The sequence below is a fragment of the Eptesicus fuscus genome, chromosome 17, assembly GCF_027574615.1.
Source record: "Eptesicus fuscus isolate TK198812 chromosome 17, DD_ASM_mEF_20220401, whole genome shotgun sequence".
Classification (NCBI taxonomy): domain Eukaryota; kingdom Metazoa; phylum Chordata; class Mammalia; order Chiroptera; family Vespertilionidae; genus Eptesicus; species Eptesicus fuscus.
Genome location: NC_072489.1, coordinates 19886225 through 19904473, shown reverse-complemented (window position 1 = coordinate 19904473; position 18249 = coordinate 19886225). Strand labels below are relative to the sequence as shown.

Below are 18249 nucleotides of genomic sequence, written 5' to 3'. Positions count from 1 at the left end.
TTTATGTATATATCTTTACATAGGTTTTTAAATATATTTTTATTGATTTCAGAGAGGAAGGGGGGAGAGAGAGAGAGAGAGAGAGAGAGAGAGAGAGAGAGAGAGAGAAACATCAATGATGAGAGAGAATCACTGATCTGCTGCCTCTGCACGCCCCACACTGGGGATCGAGCCCACAACTTGGCATTGTATCCTGTCTGGGAATTGAACCATGACCTCCTGATTCATAGGTCCACGCTCAACCACTGAGCCACACTGGCCAGGCTAAATTTTATGTATATTTTACCACAATAATAATAATAATAATAAATCCCCTGGGGAATAAATGGAGTTCTGGTCTAGCTGTAATCCTGTCTGAGCTGACATGGGAGGAACCCAAGTTATGGGACGACCTCAGAGGTAGGGTTTCGCTGAGTTGAAATGCTAGTTTTATTTTTAATGTATGGAGAGTGGTGCTGGTTTTGACAAAGGGTCAGGAGTTAGAGGAAGATGGGGTGGGATTTTGTACTTATTGAGTATTTTCAGGATGCCTGGCCGGAAGTGCTGTGCCTCCGGGAGGGGATGGTTGGACAAGTGTGGGGCCTTCATAAAACTTGAAGCTGACTCAATACCTGCTTTCTCCCTGAACAGAAAAGGGGGATTTCATTGCCCTGGACCTTGGTGGGTCTTTCTTTCGAATTCTGCGGGTGCAAGTGAGTCTAGAGAAGAACCAGAATGTTCACATGGAGTCCGAGGTGTACGACACGCCGGAGAACATCATGCACGGCAGTGGAAGCCAGGTGGGTGCCCCCGGGAACCAGACCCCACAGCACTGGTGTCCTGAGCTCCGGGAAGGAGCCCGTCATAGATGCATGTGGAGAGGGACTCCTGGGGGAAGGTGTGACCTCCCGAAGAGACCCACTGCCTGGGTAAACCGGTGGATGGGGCTCCAGGGACTGTCACAGGCGGGGGAGTGTGAAGAGGGAGGCCCAGCAGCTCTGTTGGATAAAGGCATTCATTCCCCAAGGATCCTGGGGTTCGTTCCTCAGCACAGGTTTAGCAGAGCCCTTGGATCAAAACACCTCTTCCAAGTCATTGGCCTCCTCACCCACCTCACCCCCTAGGGTGTGGCTGGCACCTATGAGGCAGCAGTAATTTTAGTTTGCAGCTCCAGGGCGAATCAGGGGATCCTGGCCACCTGATTTAATAGGCTCTGTGAGTCCTGGGCACACAAAGCAAATCGGGCAGGGCCTTAAGTGGAAAATCACCGTCCCCTCCTCTCTCACTTGGTACCAGAGCCCCACCCCCTTCAGGGCACCCCCCTGGAAGGGCTGCCTGCCTTTGCTGGCCGGGGGGCCATGGCCATGCTCGTGCTCACGCTCAGAAGGACCCATCCACCCTCTCCTGCCCTCCTGGTTGCAGTGAGTGGTGGGTCCCTGGCTGAGGACCCTGTGGTCAGGGTTCAGGCAGTGCCTGGTCAGGTTTTCAGCCACGTCTGCGTCCTGTAAGCCCCTACTCCCGTGGATGTTCTGGCTCCTCCAGTTTGTAGCTCGCCTCCTGGGTCATGGCTGCCATCCAAGATACGGATTCAGAGATCGCCAAATATTTGCTTGAGGGAGGGTGTGTTCACACTAAGGTCCATGACTAATTTCTCCAGAAAACCCATTTCCTCTGGGCTAGACTTTGCCATGAGGCCCAGCAGCCACCTCCTCTGGACTCCACTCTGTTCCTAAATTAACACGAGGGGACGGGAGCAAGCACTCTGCCTCTTTGAGAAAAGGGGTAAGCCCGGCCTTTCACCTGCTTCTGAGGGTTTTGGTTAAGAGCTTTGCAGGCTGTGACACTGTCATTGGAACAGATGAACCACCAGTGGTTCAGGCAGCACTGACATGGGTTGTCTCGAGGTTTCCCCGCTTAGAAACTGGCCCATTCATCCGGCGTGTGTGCGTGAACCCTGCCTGCTGGTAGGGCCCCCAGCCCCGCCCCGTGGTTGCTGCATTGCTCCTCCTTGCAGGGCTAGCAGGCTTGGGTTGGCATCCTTGCTCTTCCCATTTGGCAACACGTACTGACCTGGCACACCCTGTTCTCATGGTTCTTGGGTCGAGCCACCTCTGCCTGCTGCCTTCACCCTGGGACTGTCCCCCTGTGCTACAACATTCCTGTGTGCTTTGGCAGGGTTTGCAAACTAAGGGGGTGTCTGTCCCACAGGTACATACTGGCCATGTTCACTTCCTTTATTAAAAAAATTTTTTTTTCTTTATTTTAGAGCGAGAGGAAGGGAGAGGGATAGAGAGAGAGAAATATCAATGATGAGAGAGAAACGTTGATCAGCTGCCTCCTATATGCCCCCTACTGGGGATTGAGTCCACAACCTGGGCATGTGCCCTGACTGGGAATTGAACCGTTGACCTTTTGGTTCATGGGTTGATGCTCGACCACTGAGCCACCAGCTGGGCCATAGTGACTTCCTTCTAACTGCTGCCACTGCTGGGACCTCGTTTCTGCCAGCCTCCTTCCCCACCGTCTCAGCCCCGGGTTCACCTTCCTTCCTGCTGTCTGTTTTCTCCTCTGCCCTTTTCAGCCGCTCTGCAAAGAAGAAAGAGGATGATGATAATGATGATGATGATGATATAGTATTATAGTAAATACATAGCGTTTGTTATATATAAGTCACTAATGTAAGCACTTACTGTGGATAAACTAACTTAATCATCACAACAACCCTCTTGGGTAGGTATTACTAGTCCCATTTCACAGATGAGAAAATTGAGGCTTGATGTTAAGTAACTAGCCCTTTGGGTCTCACAGCGGATAAGTGATAGAGCTGGGATTTGAACCCAGGCAGTCTGGCTCCAGATGTTACACTTTTACCAACACGGAACACTCTTAGTCTGGGCTTTATCTTTGTCTTGTCTTTATTGATTTAAACGTTTTTTAGTGGTGAGGAAATGTGAGGGCTGTGGGCAAGGCGGTAAAGTCCAGGGGATGAGGGAGAAGGTTGCCAGCTGAAAAATAGGGATGAAACAGGAACCTCTGTTGCAGAAGTTTGGTGTGAAGTTAGAAGTAACTACTGGGTGGCCCATTTTTCTGAGATCTCGTATTGACCTGTAGAGTATTCTGGAAAACTAAGGGCTTTGTTTTGCCCATGAAGCAACTCAGAACTCACAGATTCCGAACAGTGCCCGAATTCTCGGCGTTGTGATAACATCTTTTGAAATGTGTGGGAATTCTTAATAGATTTGTAAACCATTTGCTTGAAATAATATTGAACGTACAGAAAAGTTTTCAGATAAGCACAAAGAATTCCCATATAACCCTTGGTCCAGACTTCCAAATTGCTAACCATTTGCTTTAACCTCCCCTTTCTCGTTCTACACACACACACACACACACACACACACACACACACACACACACGGTATCTCTAGTTTCGATGCACTTGTAAGCTTTAATTTTGGAAGCATAAATGCAATCATAAAACATCACTTAATTTAGGGAATTTTGAATAAGGAGTGTTTAGGGTTCTTTTAGTGATTGTTTGCCATCTTTGTCAGAGGAACTGAGTCTGTGTGTGGGGACTTTTAAAATAACTAGCATGTTGTCAGAAGAGACAAAAATAATGTTTTTCGGACTCTGAAACTTTGAGTGCAGAGAGGCTGGGCAGCTTCCTTCCCTGGTTGGTCCCAGACATGGTTTGCCTGAGAAGGGGGTGGCTTCCCGTCTCCTCGAGCCCCTGGATTGTGGACAGTTCACAAATACGGCATTTCCTTCTTAACAGAGCACTTTGGGTGGTTATGTTTGGCTCATTTGTGGGGGGGCTGGTTAGTGCACCCCACTCATGTGAATCTGCTCTGCAGCCTGCCAGCCTTCTCTGTGTGTGTGGATGAGGGGGGGCGGGGGGCGGGCAGGGGGAGGCGTGCTGGTGGACTTAGCAGTGGGCTTAGATCTCTCGGAGATGTAGGCCACAGGGAGCTTAGCCGGGCCTCCCGGGAAGGTGGCCACGTGTCTCCTCAGCGGCTCAGGGACAGGGACTCCTGCATCCACATGGACAGGATTTTCTCGACCCTGGCAGAGAAGTCAGACTTTAGAGCTGGGTCTGGGACATCTGGAGAAAGACAGAGATGGGAATAATGACTTCTGGTCCCCTCTCCAGGGCACCCCTGCAAGGAAAGCCTTCAGGCAGACGGCCTTGTCTGGGAGCAGGCCTGGGTCTGCTGCCTGTGACCGTGTGGCGTGGCCTTGCCTTCTCCTGGGCCTCAGGAAGCTCCGTGGCTGTGTCAGTTCCATACATGAGGGAGGTCTGGTGCTGTGACAGCGTGTGAGGAAGATGGGGCGGGCTCATACCTGGGCTGTGGAGCACAGAGTTAAGGAAAAGGGGAGTTCTTCGTTCAACTTCAACTAAGAACTCCGGCCGGAACACACATGAAACGGTAGATTCGGTTCTGGGTACATTTTAGAGAGGAAGGGAGGTATCAGATCCAAAAAGATTGCCTGATGGTGGTGAGCCTCCATCACTGACAGACTTGGTTCAGAGGCTCGGGAAACAGCGTTCCGGGCTCTTTGTAGTCGATCCTACGATGTGTGTGCTCATGCCAGGCAGTGTGCGGTGGAGCAGGCGAGCTTAAATCGCAGTCCACTAAATACGGTCTCTTCGCCCCTTAGAATACCATGCAGCAGGGAGAATGAACAGCCTACAAAGACACACAGGTGGCTGACTCACGCACGTAACAGAGCGGAAGAAGACACCCACGAAGAGGGCACAGTGTCGTTCCATTCACACGCAGTAGACAGGCAGGACCAGTGTTGGAAGTCAGGGCGGCTGGCGAGGGCCCTCTGGGGGTTGGTGGTGGTGGCTGTGACTGGCGGGGACTCGAGGGGGGTGTCTGTGCTGGAAGCATGTGTTTCTTGATCTTTTTGGATCGAATACCTGGTGACACAGGTGGATACAGCTTGTGAGAACCCAGTAAGCTCTGCACTTAGGACGTGGGCCCTTTTTTTGGCATGTCCATGATACTTCAGGACAGAGTAAAAATCCGCTGTCTGCAGTTTGCTAAACCACTCAAGTGCTCTAGCAACTGTGGAACTGTTCGTGGAGCTTCCGGGATTTGCAGATGGAGGTAGATCGATAGAGACATCCGGGGAAATGGAGATGGGAGTAATGACTTCTGAGAAGGGGCAGACGGCCACTCCTCCGGGGTGGCTGATGGAGACTGTGTGACATGGAGGGATGAGCTGATTTTCTATTATTTTTAATTAAAAAAAATTAAATTGTGAGTTTTACTATTTAAAATGTTTTTCATGTTTTAAATACCCTGATAATACCTTTTAGGGCTTGCTAAGAGGGCAGTTCTGTCTGGAGGGTTTGAGATGCTCCCCCAGCCGTGCCGGCCCACAGGCAGGCTGTGGGAAGGGACGTGTCTCTACCGTTCGCACTCACTGTGGCTTTGCAAGCAGGGCCTCCGGGTGCGTGTCGCTCCCAGTTTTCCTGAACTGCTTTTCTCCCTCCTGACTGCGCTCTGCTTTCCCCAGCTTTTTGACCATGTCGCCGAGTGCCTGGGAGACTTCATGGAGAAAAAAAAAATCAAGGACAAGAAATTGCCTGTGGGACTCACATTTTCTTTCCCTTGTCGGCAATCCAGAATAGATGAGGTAAGTTCATTCTGGGATTCCCAGGCTCGATAGAAGCCCCAGAGGGCAAAAGCTCACGAACCTCTTTTCTTGATCACCTACCTCCTGCACGCCCCCAGCTGCGGATTGAGCCCGTAACCCAGGCATGTGCCCTGACTGGGAATCCAGCCGTCGACCCCTTGGTGCATGGGACAGCGCTCAACCAACAGCCACACTGGCCAGGCTGCACGTCTTATATTTTTTTAGAAACTTTGTAGGCATGAGTGTGAGGTGATATTTGTGGCCATCAGGTCGAGAGAACCATGTATTAAAGTCAGGCAGGTGAAGGTAAGAAAATTAGGCTCAGTGATGGAGAGGTTGGGAAGCACTGGGTCAGAGTTGCAGGATGTGGGGTTTGTGTACCGGGAGGCCATCCTCATTAGAGCGCCCCTGGTCAGGGTGCCACCCCCACAGCATCGGCTGGTCACCGGCGCCAGCCCCGGAGAGGCCCCTGCTTCTCCTTTGGGCCTCAGGTGCTGTGCACCACCTTCCTGTTTGTCACTGTTCATTCACCGGTGCAGCAGGGATGCGCTCAGACATACCATGTGACAGCATTGTACCATAGCGTGTGGCAGGAATACACATTAAATAGTTGTCACCGTGTTCCTTTTCTACGTAGAGAGACAGAAAAACCACACACACACACACACACACACACAGAACAACCTGTGAATAAACTGATAGCAGGAACTCTGATAGTTAATATTGCTGAGGGTCCATCAGGTGCTGGGCTCTGTTCTAATGTGTCCTTTGCAGTTAACACCCCCCCCCCCCCAGGAGCGGAGTGCTTCTGATCCCCACTTTACAGATGAGGAAGTTGAGGCTCAGAGCGGTCAGGAACCTGCCCTAGGCCATCCAGCCGGGAAGCAGCCAAGCCTGTGCTGGTCACCAGTCCGCCGTTCCCAGAACAGGCCCTTTGGGCCCGGCACCTCCCACGTCTGGGCAGCATCCCTGTACCTCTTTGTCAGTCGGGTAGGCGCCCTCTCCCGGGCTCTGCTTCCTGCCGCTGGGCCCTTCCATCTGCACAATCTGTGTAATCACGTGATGTCAGAGCAACACGCGGCCTGAGAGTTCAGTAGGCCAAGCCCCTCAGCACGGTCACAGGGCTCATTAACAGCAGATCTAGGACCAGAATCCCAGCCCACCTCCCACCGGTGGACTCTCAGCACACACACACACACACACACACACACACACACACTCACACACACACACACACAACACACACATTCACACACACAAACAAACACACACACACACACACACTCACACACACACACACACACACATTCACACACATTCACACACACAAACTCACACACTTTCACACACACACACACACACACACTCACTCACACACACACACACACACAAACACACACTCACACACATACATTCACACACATAAACACACACACACATTCACACACACATACAAACACACACACACACACACATTCACACACACTCAAACACACACACACACACACAAACACACATTCACACACATACACACACATACACTCACACACACATTCACACACATACACACACATACACACATTCACACACACACATACACACACACACACTCACACACACACACATACACACATTCACACACACACATACACACACACTCACACACACACTCACACACACATTCACACACACACATACTGACACACACACATTCTCACACATTCACACACACATTCACACACACACTCACATACTCACACACACATACACACACACACTCACACACATACACACACACTCACACACACATTCTCACACACACACACACCATGCAAAGGCCTCTGGGATGTTGCCGTCTCCTCCTCTCTCTCTGGTATCTGATATTGCTACACCTCCAAGGTGTTCAGATCACTGTGACCTCCAGGGTGTCTCCCCAGACCTCTCACAAAGCCTGTGGTCGGTACCACATGTCACCGAGACGTGACAGTCGCCCTCCCTGGGCAGAGACAGTGTGGGACACCCTTCCCCACTGGGAGAGGGGAGTGAAGCCGCTGTGCTCCATGTCGCTCATGCATTAGCAGCTGCTGACCGAGCGCCATCCCTGCCGGCTGGGCGAGGCCCTAGGAGAGACCGCGAGCAGAGGGTTGGCCTGCCCCCCAGAAGGTAGTCTTCCAGGAAAGGAGGCATCACGGGCCACGAGATCCTCGCAGGGTGGAGCAGATAAGCCTGGCAGAGGACACTGCGGGCAGAGAAGGAGCCGAAGGCGGAGGCCCGTGGGCAGGCCTGGACCCACCTGGGCGGGCTTCCTCGGCGGGGCTGTGCCACCTGCCAGGACCCGAGTGGATTGCAGGCTCTGGTTACAAGGCTGCCTGGACCTTCAAGGTGGTCCGAATCCAGACGGGCTGTCTCACTCCCCAGACGAGCAACGGGACCCGCAGAGTCACGGTCCACTGGGGGGACAGGACCCGGTCTCTGATTTCCAGCCTCATGTTCTTTCCACAACACCATGTTCTCGGAGTCTGTTTTTTGGGGGGAAGGGGGATAGTGGTGAGGGGAAGAACACATTGTCCAGGGCCTTTTGGAATGCCTGGTTTAGGTGTGGGCTGCTGCTGAGCAAAGAACCACAAATTATCCCAAGTACTCACCCTTCCGTACACCCTACAGGCCAGGCCGTGTGGCTTTCACGGTGAGTGGGGCAGCCCATGCCACACAGAACCCTCCCCCCCCCCCCCGCCCCGGCTGACGGGCCTGAACAGCAGCTCTTCCCAACCCTGCCACGTTCCTTACAGTGATTTTCTCCATTCAGAGAGAAACAGTCAAATGGAACAGTCATTTTTCTTTTCTCGTATCTGATTTTTTTAAGTACAAAAGCAATTTGTAAAACTATTGAAATAATATGAAGAGGTAAAGCAGAAAGTAAAATTCCTACCATTCCACATGCCCAAGGAAATAAACACTGGATGTTTATCCTTCTTGAGGTTTCTCCATGAGCGTACAGACAGAAAGGGGTCATGTTGTAGAAATAGTGGAGTCGTTGCTTTCTAATGGGAGTTAAGTCCCAAAGTTGGGAAAGAGACATGAATTACATGCAGAGCCCACATTTTCCTGAAATCGCCAGTGCCTGCCTCTTCGAGGCTCATTCGCCAAGAGTTGCCGTGGCATTTTCTCCTCTCAGTTGGCTCTGGCTTCCTCTCCTCGGGGCTGTGGAGGGTGATCCAGTAATAACCGATTTCCCGGACTCACTTTGGAAGGACGCCTGGCTGTGCAGTTGACGTCCCATTAGATTTGCACGCCGTGTAACACTCCGGTGGCGGCTGCCACCAGAGGAATCCACCGTGCAGAGGGTGAACAGGAAATGGGACAGTCTGGCCCTGTTACCCAGTGTGTCTGGAGCCAGCCTCTCGGTCCTCTGGGCCTCGGCTTTGTCACTGCCCTTGAGCAGTCTCCCCAAGGGCCTGGGGGTTCTGGGGGCCTCCCAGCCTTCTCCGTCCAACGCCATCTGCTCTCCTTTGCAGGGCATTCTGATCACCTGGACAAAGCGATTTAAAGCGAGCGGAGTGGAGGGAGCGGATGTGGTGAAGCTGCTTAACAAAGCCATCAAAAAGCGCGGGGTAACTGCTCTTAGGCCACCTGCCTTGGCCACACGGAGGTGGGGGGGGGGGTGTGGGGAGAAATCTGTGTTCTAAAACAACGCTTTTGGGAGTGGGGGGGCATAGTGCATGGCCTGAGGCATCACGTGAGAGGTCTTGAAGGCCCAGGAAGAAGCAAGTGGTGAGGGGACGCAGTCCAGAAGGTGGGGTGGTTTGACACACGGCTCTTTGAGGCAGAGGAGGCCGCCCCCTGACAGAGGAGGGCTGGGCCGTGCAGGGAACCGTGTGAGCAGGTGTGGGGAGCAGGGCAGCCAGCACATGGATGTGGTGGGGTGGTTTGCAGAGGGCGGTGGCTCTGTGTATAAAATCCACACGGAGAAGAATCTTAAGCCAGATAATCCAGGGGACTGTGCAGTTTCTATAATTTAGTCACGTACTTGGTCCGGTTAATGGGAGTGCCAGCAGGGATGAAAGCCGCCCCTCCTCCAGGAGCAACAGCGTTAGGAAAACCTCTCTCTCTCTCTCTCTCTCTCTCTCTCTCTCTCTCTCTCTCTCTGTTTGTGTGTGTGTGTGTGTGTGTGTTTGGTTAATCCTCATCCGAGGATATTTTCTTCCTTTTTTTTTTTTTTTTTTGAGAGAATGGAAGGGAGGGGGAGAGACAGAGAGAGAGAAACATTGTTGTGAGAGAGACTCATCAATTGGTTGCCTCCTGCATGCACTCCGACCAGGGCCGGGGATGGAGCCTGCAACTGAGGTACGTGCCCTTGACTGGAATCGAACCCGGGACCCTTCAGTTCGTAGGCCACTGCTCTAACCGCAGGGAAAAACCGGCCAGGCCTCTTTCTCTTTAAGGTTGTGACCTCTGCCCCCAGGTGGGAGTGGACGGTGACGTCCCGTTATCTGTCCCCAGGATTATGATGCCAACATCGTGGCTGTGGTGAATGACACGGTGGGGACCATGATGACCTGTGGCTACGACGACCAGCATTGTGAAGTCGGCCTCATCATCGGTAACGTCCCCCGTTTCCTCGTCCCTTCCCGCAGCCCGGGTGTCCAGAAGGCGCCGCCGCCTCTCGGTGACTTCGGGTGTGGTCACAGCGTCCGCTCTCCTCTCTCTCCAAGGCACCGGCACCAACGCGTGCTACATGGAGGAGCTGAGGCACATTGACCTGGTGGAAGGCGACGAGGGGCGGATGTGCATCAACACGGAGTGGGGGGCCTTTGGGGACGACGGGGCCCTGGAAGACATCCGCACGGAGTTCGACCGCGAGATCGACCGGGGCTCTCTCAACCCGGGGAAGCAGCTGTGAGTCCCACCCACCTTTCCGTGCTCCTCATCTGTATGCCTCGGGACATTTAGCACGAGATTTGGGGTGGGGGCCGAAAGGGCAGAAAGCCCGGTGCCCACAGAGCGAAAAGCCCATCAGATTTGCACTGCCTGCCACTCCTTTGGGGAGATACCCAGCTGTGGACTCTGCACCGGCTCCTGCAAGCTCAGGGTCACACAGAGGCCGTTCCAGTAGGTCCTTGGTGGGTGGCAGGCGGGCATGTAGGACTCAGAAAGGCTCTCTCCTGCCAGGATCCTCCACACGGCGTGGCTGGGCGGTCCTGTCTGGTCCCGTCAGGAGCAGGAACAATGAGAACGGTGTTTCTCTGGGCCCGTGTTGACGGACGAGGGCGGGCCGGGCTCAGGTCCAGCAGCATCCTGGGCTTCCGGGCCCGCCTCCGAATGGAACAGGTGGTTTTGCTGTGTCACAGCCAGCGCTGGGCGTGCCAGCTGGGCCCTCAGGACAGGCCCGCCACCCGGGCATGGACCTGCCTCTCTGATCTGTTCTGCTGAGGGCTTTCTCTTGGCCCCTCGTCATGGCACCGAACCCCCATTTTCAGCAGTCTCTCTCCTATGCAGCACTGGGCGGCTGCAGTTACAGAGTCCGCACCTCACACCACACCTCCCAGGGGAGATGAGAGGGGGGCTCACTCTGTGATCGCCCTGTGGCTGAATGTGGCCAGAGCAGTGTGATGAGCTGATGGGCTTTAAGCTACTCCGAGGCCTGCCCTGGAGGTGAGGGTGAGGTCAGTAGGGGAGAAGTGGGTTCCTCAAAGCAGATTCTTCTTGGTCCTTTAGGCTGGAGAGGGAGAACATGAGTGCAGGGAGTGACCAGTGACAGGGGTCCCGTGGGAATGGCTGCAGCTCAGCCCCGTCATCTGCTCAGCATTCCCTCCGAGAAGCCATGCACCCTCTGAGCTGGGAAACGGAGAGAATGCTCCCTGGCCACCTCCTTCCCACAGGCCTGGGCCATCTCCGAGAGAGTGATGAGGATGAGAAGCCCTTTAAAAGTACAGCATCAGCCCGGCCCGTGTGGCTCAGTGGTTGAGCATCGACCTCTGAACCAGGAGGTCACGGTTCGATTCCCGGTCAGGGCACATGCCCAGGGTTGCGGGTTCGATCCCCAGTGTGGGGTGTGCAGGAGGCAGACAATCAGCAATTCTCTCATCATTGATGTTTCTATCTCTCCCTCTCCCTTCCTCTCTCAAATAAATTAAAAACAATTTTTTTAAAAGTATAGCATCAAGTTCTGTAAGAGGTGATTGTACTTTGCTCATTTCTAAGTCCTAACGTTTCCCCCGCCTGCCCCTGGGGTGCTCGCCTCCTGCTGGCCACCCTGGGCATGACCTCCTGGCACCCCCTTGTTGCTTATTCACACGTGTGTGGTCTTGCCTGCCCGCGAGGCTGCGAGCTGGTGAGGGATGAGGCGCGTCTCCTGTGTCTGTCCCCCTCCCCCGAGTTGCCCAGGGGTGGGTACGTGGGAAGGGCCTAACGAGCCCCTGGGTGCTCTCCTCTTGCAGGTTTGAGAAGATGATCAGTGGCATGTACCTGGGGGAGCTGGTCCGACTGATCCTGGTCAAGATGGCCAAGGAGGGCCTTCTGTTCGAAGGGCGGATCACCCCCGAGCTGCTCACCAGAGGGAAGTTTAACACCAGTGACGTGTCAGCCATTGAAAGGTAGGTGCTCTCTCTTGAGGCTCTGGGGGGCCGTGGGGGCACAAGAGCGACAGGTCCCTTGTTACGCGTGAGCCCCGGTTTGGTGGGCTTCTCCCTCAAGAGCGCCAGGGCTTGCTGGGTCCCTCTCTCCCCTCTCAGCTGTCCCGCCCTGGGCTGGTCTCCCGGCAGGGCTGGTCTGCCTGGTGTCAGCACATTAAAGAATGGTCTAGCCCGGCCGGCGTGGCTCAGTGTGAGCATCGACCCATGACCCAGGAGGTCACAGTTCGATTCCCCGTCAGGGCACATGCCCGGGTTGTGGGCTCGATCCCCAGTAGAGGGTGTGCAGGAGGCAGCTGATCCTTGCTTCTCTCTCATCATTGATGTTTCTCTCCCTCTCTCCCTCTCCCTTCCTCTCTCTGAAATCAGTAAAAACTTTTTTTTTTTAAAGAAAAACAATGTCCTAGTCAGCAGCATATGCTTCATGGAGGACATAGTTGCAGAAGCAGCCCCCGTTTCTCTCCCCTCCCCCACAAAAGGGTGAGATTAGAGGTGATCCTAGTGGTGAACAAGGAGCTGACCGAGCCCGGGGCCCGGATTTGGAATTCCTCCTTGGGATATCAGGACCTTCTCCAGACTCTGTTCCAAGGAACCCTAGCAACTCCAGACAGTTAGGTGTTCCCTGAAGAAAGGGTTCTGTGGCCAACAGGGTTGGGAAATACTGCATATTTGTCCTCCCTTTTAGAGAGTCACAGTGTCTTCGCATAGTGAAGAAAACCCAGCTCACTTTGGTCAGCAGCCAGAAGACGTGTTCCCTGGCTCAAGTTTGAGAAACAGTGGTTAACACGTGAGGCAGGACAGATAGACACAGAAGGACAGACCCCAGCCAGCAACCTGACGGCTGCCTTTTGGCCTCAACATAAGAAACCCAGACTTCTCTGCCGAGACTGCTATTGGCAGGCCTTCGCCCCGAGAGGCGAGAGGGTAACCTTGGCCCTGTGGCAGCTGTGGTCAGGCGCCCCGAGCAACAGGGCTCCGGGCTTCTGTGTGCCGCGGGGTCCATTCCTGGTCGGGAGACTCCTGCTTGAAAGTTAGGGCCAGCTTGGTGCTAGAAACGCCCTTTCCTCTCCACACAAGGTGGCCGTTCCCACTGCCCCCGCTGTGGTCCTGGAAAGTCAGAGAGCGGCTCTTCATAGCTCCGGCTGCAGGGAGAAGATGCGCATGAGCTGACTTTGTGGTAGAGGAGGCTGATGGAAGTGGGAAGGAGTCTGTCTGGCCGGCTGTTCTGCCACAGGATGTACTGGCGTTGGTCCGAGGAGTGATTGGTGCAGAGCTGCCGCAAGCAGGGAGCATGGGACTGTTTCCAGCCAACCGCCCTGCACGTCTCCTGGTCAGCTGCTGGGAGGGGCGGGGCAGGATGCTCATGGCTTGTCCTCAGGCTCGCTGACAAAGCCAGGAAATGCCTGCCTTCCTCTGGGCCGGTGTCTCGTGTTGGCGTTTTGGTGGCCAAGAAACAAAAACCCACTTGAACTCTAGCTCAAGAAAGCCTGTATGTTGTCATAAAGGCTTTCTTTAAAATGCCTATTAAAAGCATTCTGCAAGGGCAGATGTTAGAAGCATTCTCTTTAAAGTCAGGAGCAAGGCAGCATCACCCGTTTTTGTTCAGCATTGCCCTGGAGTCTTAGCTGGTGTTTAAAAGAATAAGAAAGAGCCCGGCCGGCGTGGCTCAGTGGATAGAGTGTTGGCCCTTAGACCGAAGGGCCGCAGGTTCGATTCCAGTCAGGGCAACGTACCTTGGTTGCAGGCTCGATCCCGGCCCGTGTCTCTCTCACATCGATGTTTCTCTCTCTCTCTCTTCCCCTTCCACTTCCACTCTCTCTAAAAATCATTGGAAAAATATCCTCAGGTGAGGATTAACAACAGCAAAAATAGGTAAAAGAATAAGAAAAAGAAATTACAGGCATAAGAATAAAAATAAAAAGAGGAGGTAAAACTGTCATAATTTGCAGATGGTAATTGTCTGTATGAAACACTGAGACAGCTAGACAAGTGACTGGGATAACAGGAGAGGTTAGGAAGGTGTCTGGAGAGAAGATACAAAAGTCAATTATATTTCTATATATTGGCAGTAATGAAAATAGGTAGATATGTTTAAAATAAATCTTTTATTTAAGAATATTTTTAGATTTACAGAAAAATTGCAAGGATAGTACAGAGTGGTTCCACAATCCCCCATGCAGTTTTCTCCATTGTTAAATCTGACTTTACTATGGTACATTAAAGGAAAAAAATACATATATATACACGTGTGTGTGTGTGTGTGTGTGTGTGTGTGTGTGTTTGTATATATATATATAAATAAATATAAAGACACCACCTATAATAGTAATGAAACTGTCAAGTACCTTGGAACGACTTCAGCAATAGATATACAAAGCGTGTGTGCAGAAAATTAGTTTGATTGGAAAGCATTGAGGAAGAAAGTGGGAGCATCCAGCAGCAGCTCACAGACGGGGAGACCGGGCGACTCTCCCGGGACCCTGACTCCGAGCCCCGGGGTGGAAGCAGCTGTCGCTCCACCTGCTCAGAGGCCTGCGGTCTCGCCTCTCCACTTCTTCCGTGTGCATGTCATCACCCAGCAGAGCACCGTTTCCACAGCCTGACTGGCATCTCTTGTAGAGGAACCCCTTTCCCCGCTCCTCTCTGTCTTCGCACCGTGCCGCACACCCTGGGAACGGCGGGCACCTTTCCAGGACGCTGGGCCCTCCGTGCTCTGCGCTGCCCGGCGAGGTCCTTCACTCAGCAGAGGCCCTCTAACGTTACAGGAATAAGGAAGGCCTCAACAATGCCAAAGACATCCTGACCCGCCTGGGCGTGGAGCCGTCCGATGTCGACTGCATCGCCGTCCAGCACGTGTGCACCATCGTCTCGTTCCGCTCTGCCAACCTGGTGGCTGCAGCGCTGGGCGCCATCTTGAATCGCCTCCGAGATAACAAGGGCATCCCCAGGCTGCGGACCACGGTTGGTGTCGACGGGTCTCTTTACAAGACGCACCCACAGTGAGTCTGCCCTTTGCTGTCATTGGCATCAGTACCCGTCTGGGCTAAGGACCTGCTCCAGAGGTCGGGCTTTTGCACCCAGTGGGAGTTTTTTGTTGTTTTTTTTTGGCGGAGAAGACAGGGCCTGGTTCTGGGCAGAAAGGTCGGGGCCCCCACTTGGGCAGTGTCCGGCCCTCAGCCAGTCTCGCCGGTTGTTGCTGCTGCCCGGCACTGTCCCCTCTCCCATTTCGTGAGCTTTGTTAGTGATCTCTGCAGCTGCCAGGAGCGCTGGGTGGGATGTGTCTGCGTCTTCAGTTCTCTTGCTGGTCCTCATGTCGTCAGGGACCCCGATCCTCACGGAAGCGTGGGTCTTTAGGTGCAGCGCCCACGTTCCTGATGTAGAAGCTCCTGTGAAAGGCCCTCAGGCGTTACCTTTCTAAACGGGCACCTTGCCGACACTGCCTCTGAGAGCCAGAGGGAGATGTAAGTTGTAAGTGGTCCCCGCGGATGACGAGGGCCTCGTCCCCGGGCTGCCTGCTTGTCTGTGGGACGCCTCAGCTTCCACAGCCCTCGGAGGCCACTAAGGACATGGCTTCCCCTTGTAAAAGGCCGAAGGTGAATGCTAAGCCTTCATGCTGAGTTTGAACGATGACTCCCTAGGACATGGCTTTCGTGCAGAATCGCAGGAGCTTGTCCCACGGGATATGTGATGTGCTGGTGAAGGGGCCTCGCAGGTGGGTGCTCACCTTCACACCCAGTTCTAGTGACGGGAAAACGGAGGCTGGCTCCCACGGAAGTGGGTACGTGGTGCTGAGGGGATAGGCTTTGAGCCAGTGAGATGTTATTATCTGTCACGGTCATCGTTTTACTTCTTTGTGTTTTTCAAATCTTTGTACATTTTTGACATTGGAATGAGCCATCTTGGTGGGCGTTGGAGAAGATTTCTTAGAAAATTTTTAGACAAGGAAGCTTAGAGATTTGCAACGTGACATTTAAAAAGTTTTTAAAATTGTGGCAAAAACACATAATATATACGTAATTCACTCTCTTAACCAGTGTTGAGTGCACAGTTCAGCAGTATGAAGTACAGTCACGCTGTGGAGCAGCTGCTACCACCAGCCAGCCATCTCCACTCTTCACCTGCAACATCACATTTAACCAGTTAACTGCCATGTGTCCACAACGGAGACCATCCCCGCACGCCCCGATATTTTGAATTTAATTGCGTCTATAGACGCTTATGGCGTACAAAGCGTTAAAACATAACCGTGGCTAAGTGTTTCTTATCTTAGAAGTATCATATATTCAGTCCAGACACTGGAGATAATTTAAAAAGTTACATAGGGAACAGAAGTCGTTTTAACCCCGCCCCTGGAGTCGACCGCTGTTAGTATTTCGGGGTGCCCCCTTCTCTGTTTCCTTTGGCAGGCAGCCGTCCCTACTTACAGCAGACCACAGACTCCGGGAACGTTCTGTGTCCCGGCGAGTCCTGTCCTCAAGTCCTCTTCTAGCCACTAAGAACGCCCAGACCCTGGGGCGGGGGGAAGGACCACGTGAAAGTGAAAAGCAGGAGTGACCATCGGGCCCTCGCCCTCATGCCAGTCTCTGATCTAAGCATTTAATGAACGCCTTTAGTTCGCACACATCGCTGGCAGCCAGACACTGCCATCCTCTGAACTCCAAGGTTCGGCGCAGGCCCGCGGCCCCGATCGGGAGGTGCCGGGGCTCACCACGCGCTCCCCTCATCTGAGCCCTGGGCTCTGCGCACTGTGCTGTCTCTCCTCTTCGAGGCGGAGGACAAGATCCTATGTGGACCCTGGATTTCCATATCCGATGCTTGTGTGATAATGAGAACCCTCTCCTGCACATCACATATCCCGTGGGACAAGCACCTGCGATTCTGCACAAAAGTCATGTCCTAGGGAGTCATCGTGTGACTACGAGTGATTTTGTCTTTCGATTCCGCTTGTCCGCATTTAACTTCCCTACAGCGGGCGTGTATGCCTTGTTAATGAGAGGAGCAAGTGTAGAAAATGGAATGGAAGTGTGGGAAAAGAAAGTGGGGGCGGGTACAGGAGGTTCCTGAGAGATGGCTCAGTCCAGCTCTTGTGCCCCCCCCCACCCCCCCTCCTCCTCCAGGTATTCTCGACGTTTCCACAAGACCCTGAGGCGCTTGGTGCCCGACTGCGATGTGCGTTTCCTCCTCTCGGAGAGTGGCAGCGGCAAGGGGGCAGCCATGGTGACCGCCGTGGCCTACCGCCTGGCGGAGCAGCACCGGCAGATCGAGGAGACGCTGGCGCACTTCCGCCTCACCAAGGAGATGCTGCTGGAGGTGAAGAAGAGGATGCGGGCCGAGATGGAGATGGGGCTGAAGAAGAAGACCAACGACAAGGCCGTGGTGAAGATGCTGCCCTCCTTCGTCCGCAGCACTCCGGATGGGACCGGTGAGGCCTCTGCTGGGGCCCACGTGCCCTCCTGCTTCTCGCACCAGTGACCAAGGCACAGCGGGCAGCAGGGAGGTTGGCTTCTCCGGCGGGTGCATTGGCACCGGCGTTGCACGATTTTGGCAAGAGCCAGAAACTCACTCACACGCTCTTTTTTCATTTTGATCGCTGACTTGCCCGTGTGTGACTCAGGGCAGTGGACTCCCCTGGTCGGGCCTCCTGGGCAGGCGCCTTCTCTAAGACCACAGCCTGCTGGGAATTACAAAGGGTTCTTCCATGAACCGAGCTGGGCACACCCTGCTCCCCGAGATGCTATAGGTTGTCTCACAAACACGGTAAACCGGTAGGATAAACACCCACGCACCCCTCCTAAGCCCTGATGGTGTGCATGAGGCAGACAGGCCTAGGGATTGTCACAGCCGGGCAGATTGGAGAACAGCGGTCAGCCCTTAACCGTTGGAGCTGACCACTGTGGGGACTCTAAAGGGCTTCTCGGTGGGTCCTTGGAGTAATGAATGTGTGTGACATGAATATGTCCCACGTGAAAGTTACTTTATATCATTGCATTGG

The 18249-nt window shown here is 53.6% G+C and overlaps 1 protein-coding gene across 5 annotated transcripts in view; it reads left to right on the top strand.

Moving 5' to 3' along the window:
- The window catches only part of HK1 (hexokinase 1), a 90449-nt gene that overhangs the window by 56967 nt on the left and 15233 nt on the right, over window positions 1-18249 (top strand). For all 5 annotated transcript variants that reach the window (XM_054728681.1, XM_054728679.1, XM_054728680.1 and 2 more), the window contains 8 exons: window positions 631-779; window positions 5509-5628; window positions 9144-9239; window positions 10129-10228; window positions 10341-10524; window positions 12066-12221; window positions 15023-15256; window positions 17375-17679. In XM_054728681.1, the coding sequence (XP_054584656.1) occupies window positions 631-779; window positions 5509-5628; window positions 9144-9239; window positions 10129-10228; window positions 10341-10524; window positions 12066-12221; window positions 15023-15256; window positions 17375-17679 (1344 nt within the window). The remainder of the gene's footprint in view (window positions 1-630; window positions 780-5508; window positions 5629-9143; window positions 9240-10128; window positions 10229-10340; window positions 10525-12065; window positions 12222-15022; window positions 15257-17374; window positions 17680-18249) is intronic.